The sequence below is a fragment of the Aedes aegypti genome, chromosome 2 (genome assembly GCF_002204515.2).
Source record: "Aedes aegypti strain LVP_AGWG chromosome 2, AaegL5.0 Primary Assembly, whole genome shotgun sequence".
Lineage (NCBI taxonomy): Eukaryota > Metazoa > Arthropoda > Insecta > Diptera > Culicidae > Aedes > Aedes aegypti.
In genome coordinates this window covers 121,083,380-121,093,638 of record NC_035108.1, presented here as the reverse complement: position 1 = coordinate 121,093,638, position 10,259 = coordinate 121,083,380, and the positions used below count along the sequence as shown (strand labels likewise).

Below are 10,259 nucleotides of genomic sequence, written 5' to 3'. Positions count from 1 at the left end.
TCTACTAAGGGAACACCGACCCTATGCGATGTATTGCTCCAATTAATATGAAGCACTTCCAAAAATCGGATGAGAAATAAAGCGACGTATTAACCTAGTTCCTTAAAAAGTTAAACGGATCAAAACTGCAATCAATAAGATACAAATCCCTTACTTTAGAAATATAAATCCTCAGAACTTTTGACTTTTCTTTTTTCTTCACACGGTTCCAAAAGCTTAAAACGATCATTCCGATCAATTCTTCACCGTGGAAGCTATCCCTAACTAGGTGTTATTCGACCGAAATTAAGGGTTTTATTCGGCCGAATATTGAGTCATTATTCGGCCGAATGTTCGGCCGAATATTCGTTTGGCCGAATAATAATTTCTCAATTATTCGGTATTCGACTGAAAGCCGAATAGTGCTATTCGGTACATCTCTAATTTCTATAAGCTTTAACATTTGTTAAGGCTTCCCAATGAACAATAACATAAGTAATATGTAAACAAAGAAAATGTTATTCTTTTCACTTGAATTTTCTTCTGTTCAGTTATGTTAGTTGAAATGATTCGACAACATTATAACTGCAACATTTCCAATGTTAGTTCTTACATTATAGGACAGCATTTGCATTTCTGCTCTGTATAATTCCCACCGCTCGTTATTTGTTTTTGAGAAAGTCGGATATGACGTCGGATAACTCTTCGGGAGAAATCAAACGGAATCCTTCAATAACGTATTTACAATCTTTTTTATGTGGATAGACCTATACTCCATTTTTATGTTTTGAACTAGCTTTACATAGATATTTCACGAGATTTCCGTGTGTTCTCTAATATTGCAACTTTTCAGTCAACGTCTTCCTTTTAATTGTAGAAGTAGACATATTAATATTGTAATGTTTGGCAACATCTTTTAGAGAAGTTCCATGATTTCTAATAGCTTTTAACGCTTGAGTATAGTGTTTCTTGAATTATCAGCACGTTATGTTTTTCTATGATAATTGCGAACCATGCTTACTTAAGGCTACTTAAAGAGAAAACACAAATTCAATCTCTAATGATAAACTTTTCACTTGCCCCACCTGATAAGAAAATTGACGGTGTTTAAATTTAGTTATTTTTAGGTCTACGTCAAATTAATTCTTAAACTTTTTTTATTGCAGTTTGAAACTGTCACAGAGGACAACTAAGAAGTGGTACAGGAAATTATTTTCCGCAACTTTTTTCCACTGAAAATATTAAAATAAGATTGTACGCCGCCAACTTGTTACGGAGTAACAGTTGACAGGTTAACAATTTTTCGCTCTATTATGCAATAATGGCTGAAAAAATTTCAGGAATCTCTTACCTATCGTAATGTTCTCAATGGCCTCAAAAGTTTACGCATGAGTTTAATACGTTAATTCACATATTCAGTAAAATATATCCATTGTTTTCACTTACCCCATTTACCCACTTGCCCCGCGGTACCTTACCATTAAAACCTAGTTTTTGATCATGCACGTTTTCGCATTTTTTTTTTTTATAATGAATAGTAAAGATGTCAATGAAACAGATTTTTTTTCGGCGCGGATCGAATTTCTCCAGTCGCGATTTTCGCAGATACGATTTTAAGATTTTTGTAACAGCCCTGTACTTCAAACGCCACTCATGGGATTTCTCTATAGAAAAATAAGGATTAAATCCAAACAAAAGTTATGATAAACGTCAAATTTATTCGCAACGTTGTTCCTAGTTTGTCCAAGTTTTCTCTAAAACTGATTAGCCCTTTGTGTAACCCTAATTGGGTAACCGATTCTTGATCAAGTTCTCGATCTTCTTTATCCTACCCTTGTCCATCAGGGAATCACCCAATGCGATAATACTGGACCCGGCTCCGCTGATAGCAGTCGCAGCCAAGGCCGCGGCCTGTTGCGACTGACTTAGCGGAGCGTCTCCTCCCCCCGCATTGCCACTTGCCGCTACCATATGTCCGTCTCCCGCGCCGGAGCTTTGTACCGTCTGCTGCGGACACGATCGCTTGTACAGTTCCACCAGCTGCTGCTGTTCAATCTTCTTCACGCTTTTCATTTCTAGAATTTTGTGGAACTCAACCACGCTGCTTTCGGGCAGCAGTTTTAAGTACTGTTCGATGTAAAGCGTGGACGGATAGATCGGTTGCATCACCACCTTGATGATCATTTCCGCCTTGGCCATACCCTTGACCACCACTTTGGTGTAGCTTGCCGGAGGCTTCCGCTGCACTTGGGACCCGATCGATGGCAGATCCATGAGTACCGTTTTCAAGCTGTGGGTGTCCAGGAGAAGTTGCTCGCAACCAAGAATGTTACCGGCTGGGTTACTCGAAGGATTGTTTGCGCCTTCGGAAAGACTTGAACCGGATGCACTATTCACCATCGAGCCAGAGGACGAACCCGAACCCGAAGTGGTAGGTCGCAGCTTGTACAACGTGTTGATGTACTTTGGAATGAACGAGTTGACGAATTTGTGGCAGAACTGTGTGTAATACTTTCTGCTGGAGGCCAGATTGTCCCGGATCACCGGAACCGACTGTTTCAAATTGATAACAATCTGATTGACAAAACTGCTTTGATCGCCCACGTTGCTGATGTTGTGCCAGGACATCTTGGTCATCATGGTGAGAGACTGCTCACAGCCGGTGTCCAAATCCTGCACCAGGAGTTGAATGCAGTTGGATATGATTCGATGAAAGACATCTTTTTCGTCCGAGAGATCAACTCGACTGACATAGCTCTTCTCGATCTTCTCCTTGAGCTTGTCTTCTAGCTGTTGAACCGTTTCCAAACAGTACTCGGCCGTCGCGAGGACGTAACAAATCTTCCGAATATCATCCATGGTGAACCTGTAGGATAGAGCTCAAAATTAGATGAATTCACATTAACTACAGTCAGTTGACAAACCTTGGCGCTTCGCCTTCCTTCAAGAAATTGTGAATAACCTGCCCAGCCGCCGTGGAGAGATTCTGCAGATCCTTCGTCAGCAAAGACATGCTATTGCTGATCGAAGTCGCTGAGCTAGATTGCTGTAGCTTAGGTATCCTCGCTTCCAGCACCTTGCTGGAATACTCCCGGAGGTACTTTTTGAAGATAAGCGTCAAATCGTACATCGGCTTCTCGTTGCTCAGCTGCGTGCACTGGACCATACATTTCTTGTAGAATACGAACAGCTCAGCACAGCTGTTAATGAGAATATAGAAATTTTAGAACACATTCCTGTCAGTTCCAATCCCGTAAGACCTACTTTGGAAACACGGACGCGTTCCCATCCTTGGGAGTAATTTGCTGCTGATTTTGCTGAGCAAATTGGTCAATCAGCTCCCCCAAACTCCGATCGATGCTATCCGTGTAGATATCCAGGTAAGGCTTGAAGCACACCCCGATCAAGTCCATAAACGAGGGCTTCTCGCTGGCGGCAACTTCCGCCGGTTTCGTCTCTCCCAGCGTCGCCCCGATGAAGCGTTTGTCCAGCAGCTGCTCGAAGGCTGCGGTCTTTTGAATGGCAAACAGTAACAACTTAACGTCAATTTCGGTCCTCCGACGAGACATGATCTTGGTCAGTTCCTCCCGGGTGATGGAACAGAACTGCACCGTGATTCTCTCGGAGAGCTCCCAATCCAGCGGGAAAATGGTTCCGTACTTCTCTTCGAAGTCCAGCAAATGGCGCTTCACCCACGCGTACCGTTTGTCGATCTTGTCCAACCAAGCAATGTCCTGGTTCTCGTGAAACAGCTGCACGTATTCCTGCAATTGTAAATCTGCAAAAAAAAGCTAAATTAGGACTTTAAGGAATTTAGAGAGTTCTCTAATATTTGTTGTCAACAGGATTCATTGCAAGTGAAATATGGAACAATAAAACTTCATAGAGCAGTTTTGATAAAATAGAGACTTCTCGCATACTCTGAGATAACGCCCTAAAAGCCATTGGTAACCACGAGCGTAGCTCGTTGTTTCTGAGCAAATGAAGGAATAAGCATCCAAACCAACATCACGGGCAGGTAGATATTGATCCTTTCTTCCCCACAGCGTTATTAAATAACATGAAAATCCATTCAGATGCTCAGTAACAACGAGCTACACACATGGTTACCAATGGCTTTTAGGGCGAGATCAGAAGTTATGCGAGACTTTCCGTTAAAAATAGAGACTGGAATTAAGATAGAGACAAAGCGTCCCCTTTCCATACTTACTGATGTACCACTTGAGAATATTTTTCTTGACCGGCTTGTCCAGCACCGACGCCACCTGGCACGCATCCTTCAGCTGGGTAATGGTCATCCTATTGGCACTCGGTTGCCCTCCCGAGACCGGAGAGAAGAAATTTTTGAAATCCTCCGTAATCTGAGTGGCCAGCTCGCTTTGGATTTGCTGAACTTGCGAGGACAACGTTTGAATCTGCGTGATTTCCGAGTACTGCTGAAAGTGCTGATTGACCTCGATGATGGCCTGCAGAGGGTTCAGAATCTCCCCGTACTGACGGCGTTCGGCCAATTGTTTCAGATTCTCCACTCCGCCGACCAACATGTGCAAATGGTTCAGGGTCGTTATAGCGTACGTCAGGTTATTCTTGGCCGAGTCCAGCTGCTTGATGTCCCTCGTAATTTCCTTGACCATGTCCTCGGTCTTTTCCGCACGGGATTTGATATCCGTGATCAGGCCGAACAGTTGACTAATTGATTGCTGGGCTTCCTTAAGGGCGGCTCTTCCGTTCTCACCGGTATTCACCTGCCCCCGAACCACGCTCCGGATATTATCGTCAATCAGGCTTATATCATACTCCATTTTTGCAATCACATCGTCAATATTGGACAGCGACTGCTCGTTCGGAAACAGCTGGTTCACGTAATCCGTGGGATCAAAGTCGGGATGGTCCAAAGGGTCGGAACTCTGCAAAACCTGTTCGATTGCTTGCTGCACTTCATCCGACAGCACAATTTTATTGATGTGGTCCTTCTTTGTGTCCGGTTCTTCCTCGGTAGTGCTCATTTTGCACGAAATTTAACGAGTAAGTTGCACAGAATAATAAACTTTTGGCCCGAAAAATACGGGCGCTGGTAAATTGTAGTGGAAAAATTACAATCAAATTCTTCACACGTCGTCATCAAAACAAATCGCTGTCAGAAACCGGGAAAATAAATATCACAACATTGGTCACAGATAAGTGGACATTTTCTGCACAATCTAAACTAATCTTACACGGGAAAACATTCTGTGGTAAAAAATACTATTTTAGCTGACTACGCCCATTCTTAAAACTACCATGAAATTTCAAAAAAAAAAAAATCTACACTCAGGCAAATGGACTATCGGTAAACATAGAAACCCCTTATGAAAATTTGCCACAAGAAATCGGTTTGAAATTCATAAATTCGCCTTATGAAACCAGAATTTGAAAATAAAAAAATGATTTCGCCGCAACCTGGAATCGAACCAAGAACCTTGCGATCGATAGGCCCGAGCGTACACCACGCACCTATTTTTTTTTTGTTTTTTACAAGGGGGAAATCTGCAAACAGATCCCCTGAGAAGGTAACTCAGGGAATGCGGGGATGACGCACCAACGACGACCCGCTAAAACCAGCCTATGCACTGTGCCTGCTCAACGCAGCGCATGTGTAAAAACTACACAGAATGAGGCAACCAATGCAGGACTCTCTGACTGAGTGAAAATTCTGTGTAAGTCGCACTCATGCTGTGTGTAGCCGATGTGTTGGCCTTCGGCTGTGCGGGGATCGATAGAAATGGAACTGTCAATCTCTCCCGCGCGGCAGCAAACAGTTTGCCGTTGGTAAGACGGGGAGTTTTCTGTGATTTTTTCAGGCGAAAATCCGGAAGATGGTCGCAAATGTGGAAGTTTTTTCCCCATTTGCTACCGCTTCGGCTATCCGAATAAAAAAATATCTGAAAACTTAAAAATTTGAATGTTTTTTTTTATGTTTTCAGAAGCAAAACAAAAATGGAAGCGAATTCCGCATTCCAAGCGTTCCTCCTCTGTGTGCATTTCACTCATTCGGTTTGTTTACCACCGTTTGCTCAAAACTGTGTACAGCCCCTTTTGCACAGAATCTGTGCTGCATGAAGAGAGGCTGATTTTGTGTACTCGGCACTCATTTCTGAGCGTGACAAGTTTAGCGTGTACTAAAGGACCTATCTAACATTGAGAGGCTCTCTTTGTTTACTTTCTCTTTCATTAATAACTGAGTCACATTAATCTCTTCTGTTGCGTTTTTTGTATGAAACGCTAGTCAAGGAAATTGACTTTCGATCTATAGTGAAAAACTTCCCAAAATCTTTAGTGTTCCACTGTTATAATCGAAAGAGAACGAGAAAGGAGAGAATCTCTCATATGTACATAGGTCCTTTAGTAATGTTCCGCGAGAATTGCTCAAGTGGTGAACAGTGCATCGACATTACCCTTGGCCTCAGACCCTTAGCTCCCCGGAACCACCTTACGGTATTTCTTCGGGGAGGGGCCTGTGCATATAGCACAACACGTGTAGCAGAAGTAGCCTAGGCAAACTGCTTCTCCTAGCCGACTTAAACAATGTTACAAGGGACAAGCCTCGGCAGAGCTAATCCTCTTCAGCCAACTCTTGAACGGCGCGCCATAGTGTGAGTGACAGCCGTAGTTACTGCATTCCAGCACTCGGCATCCGCACACATTCTCTCTATAATATTGTCGGGGAACGTGTCTCCTCCGCATGTAGTGAGGATGTGACCTCACAACAATGAAACGGGGGCAATCAAACACGACATGCTCCGCTGTTTCCTCCACACCAGCACAATTGGGGCACGCAGGAGATTCTGAGTGCCCGAACCTATGCAGGTACTGTCTATAGCAACCATGTCCTGACAGAAACTGCGTCAGGTGGAAGTTCACTTCCCCGTGGTTTCTACCATACCAATCTGACACATTTGGTATTAGCCGATGGGTCCATCTACCCTTAGTGGAGTTATCCCATTCCTGCTGCCAGTCTCTAAGCGTTTCCTCTTTACACGTGTCGTGGACTCTTCTGGTACCCCTTTGGTTGAAGCATTGAACATCTTCCTTGATGATGAGCGCGATGGGCGTCATCCCGGCTATGATGCACACGGCCTCTTTAGATACCGTCCGGTATGCACTTGCTACCAGGCATTGCAATCTCATCTGATGAACGAGATCATCTTTGGATAACGGAAAGATATTATCTGTAATCCAAGAGTGCTCTGAAATGATATCATCTCTCAATCTTGAGCATTAAAAGATAACAGCTGTCAAGACTGTTTGGTGGTTTGGAACAATTTACCATTTTAAGTATTTGCTTTTATTATGCTATTTTTCAACGTTTCTTTACAGAGTTACCAACGAGTGATTGGAAAGCAATTTTGGAAAACTTTTTCTTCGAATATACCTACCGTCGTATTTGAAACCAAGTGTGGCGTGAAATCATTGTGGAATATTGGTAAACCGTGGCCAGCCAAGCGATTTTCAAGAGATGAAAGCTATACTATTTCTGAACGACACAAGCTTCTTCCTGTACCTGAATGTTGGGCATGTATTATTTTTATAATAAAATTACAGTATTTCCAAGAACAAAATTCTTTTTTTTATAGAGTGAGCGAGAAGTTCCTCTTGGTCACTTACATAGTGAATATATTTACTTGAGTTTTCAGCTGTCTAGTTATCAGGGAAATATAAACTATATGACCATTTGTTTCATGAGCAGATTGTTATCTTCCAATGCGCGGTTTTCTTGTGGAACGGTTGTCCGATCACGGACAGTAGATGACGAGGGCAATCCTTTCGGTTGAAGGATCCCTGCTTCGGCGGCCAATTCCTCTTCGGAATGCCAGGGATGATCGGCCAGTTCCTTCTTCTGAAGGAATGCCTGGGGTGTCGATAGCTCAGACTGTGAATATGATTTCTTAACAACAGTCCTGAAAAGGACTACTAGGTTGGGCTGCTTTCGGTGAGAGAAACGCTTTGGGTATCGGTTTTCGAACTACGACGGTTTATTGCGCGTGCCATACAACGGCTAAATACTGAATGAATTTCTTGCACAGGCAATCTCCTTATATAGGTTGCAGGTAGCCAAGAACATTGCATGCGCAGCGGTGGGGTTGCGATGGAAATTTCCACTATCTTATGTACTACATACTGGATGCTGCAATCGGTAGTCCGGGTGGTGTGATGATGGAGAGCTCAAGCTAGTCGGTCGGGTTGCGTGAAGTAGTGTGTGTGTGTGGTTCAGGTAGAAAAGGGTGTTTGTTAGTGGTGGTAGCCGAAATACTCGCGGCGACTCGAGGTTACCCGCATAAATGTAAACCATATTAGCACCATTCCCCAGATTATCCACAACCACTTGCAACAGTATCTGAAGAATTTTGTATAACGTCCAAACTAACAATAAATCGACAGTACCACAAACGATTTTGACAGTTTTGTGAATTGTAACTGGACAAATAACAATATGGGGAATAGGCGGTTAAGTTATGTAACCATAAAAAATCGTCGATTTTCACGAACAAAATTTTTCGTTGACAGTTTGCCAATTGGTAGCTTTACCATCCATTTTTTGACCAATTAGCTGTTAGGGAAATTGTTTGAAAACAGTTCACCCATAAAACTGAAGAATGAATACGTAATAATTGTTTTATTGTGCGATATGGTATTTTTACCCAACACTATATTGTTCATTCATGCTAATACCATACAAAATGAAATGAAAAACAATGATACAAGAAAATAAGTGCACATAAATTGCGCTTCAGTTGAAAACATGTACAAGTACAACTTAGTCAGTTAATGATAGTTAATTAAATTAAATAACTACTTGCACAATTTCTATTTGAAGGGCTATAGTATTACATGTATTTTTTTGTTTCATTGCGTCTTATATGGATTTGATTTTTTTTTTATTTTTAATGTTCATTAAAATTTTACACTTTAACTTGTTTAGCAAATAAAATCACAATTTTTGTTTCTAACAATTTTCATTAAACTCCTGCTCCGGTGGATCTTTCATTATCAGGAAATTGGTTGCTTCCATTCCCGAGCCAAAACTATGCCCAAGACTGAAGCAATTAGGCAGCACCATGTTATCCTCGAAGATGGCTTTCCTCTTGCGGTTGGGACACTCGTTTCTCTGCTGTCTGGTTTTTTCTCTTCCGAACCCGAGTAAAGTCAGCGGCGCCGGGATCGTTTAATTTTGTGGCAGCCTAAGTCGGTGACCATCTCCATATCACACTTCCTTTGGGAGAAAGCCTTTATTAGGTCACGCACCACAAGTCGGTTTGTTAAAATATAACTCACCTTCAATGCACTGCACGGTGGAATGTTGACAATTTTGAAGAAAACCGAGAATCTCCGTCATTTTCCTGGTGTTTTTTTTTTAAATTTTCAATGAAACCGCCAACATTTGTGATGGAGCGATTTTTTCCTTTTTTTTTTCGCTACAATGTTTTGATCCATCAGAGAGGTCGGCAAAGTATACACGCTAAAAAAACTATCAAAGACTTTGACACTTTTTCGTACAGAAAAATAATTTATGTCGACCGCACATATTTTCTGTTTCATTTTGGAGAAGAAAAATTGTATTATTTCCATTATTTGTGTGGAGTTGTGTAAAACGTGATACAATGTTTTTTGCTCTGTGTTCGTATGTACATAGATACAGAGTACATTTTTTGTAGCGTGTATAAAAATTCTCCAATGCGTGCAACTGTTTTCCAAACTGTTGAATAAAAGTAATATATAGTGAAATGCAGATATGTATGATGTGTTGCAAAAACTGTTACACAGAATGTTATTTTACGTTTTCACTGTTTCTCACCTGATACAGTTTAACAACTTCTGGACACTGTAGGTTATTGTACACTCAAGAAAACCGTCCCCTTAAAAACAGGTGCATTTGCACATACGTTGCTTAATTTTGCGCTTTCATTAATTTTATGTGTACCATATATTTATCATATTTTTATCAAATACCATTAATTTGTGTAATGCATACATGTCATTTGAGTCACATTTATAGTATGTGCAGACTATAAACTCGTTCGCATCTCGAACCACACAGTGAAAACGAAGATTGCTACCGAAAAAAGTTTCCGCGATATCGTGCTGCACGAATTACAGCTGCCTGTCGAATTTTGGATACATTTGAAGGTAATTGCCTATAAATTGGAAACAAAACATTGTTTAACATGAAATTTCAACGTTTATGTATGTTCTTTAAGGTGCAAACATAGATTTTGATCGCCTATCGACGGGTTCCGGAACAA

The 10,259-nt window shown here is 41.6% G+C and overlaps 1 protein-coding gene and 1 long non-coding RNA gene across 2 annotated transcripts; both read right to left on the bottom strand.

Annotated features, from left to right (window-relative positions):
- Positions 1-1,677: 1,677 nt before the first annotated feature.
- On the bottom strand, positions 1,678-5,102 carry LOC5578033 (vacuolar protein sorting-associated protein 53 homolog). The gene is made up of 4 exons (XM_001663611.2): positions 4,190-5,102; positions 3,244-3,757; positions 2,904-3,179; positions 1,678-2,845 (listed from the first exon to the last, which is right to left on the bottom strand). The coding sequence occupies exons 1-4, from the start codon at positions 4,983-4,985 to the stop codon at positions 1,762-1,764; spliced, it is 2,670 nt and encodes an 889-aa protein (XP_001663661.1). The 5' UTR covers positions 4,986-5,102; the 3' UTR covers positions 1,678-1,761.
- A 3,794-nt stretch (positions 5,103-8,896) lies between these two features.
- LOC110675303 lies at positions 8,897-9,578 on the bottom strand. Its single transcript, XR_002499352.1, has 2 exons — positions 9,292-9,578; positions 8,897-9,229 (listed from the first exon to the last, which is right to left on the bottom strand). It is a non-coding gene; the product is annotated as an uncharacterized LOC110675303 (long non-coding RNA).
- Between the last annotated feature and the right edge of the window lie 681 nt (positions 9,579-10,259).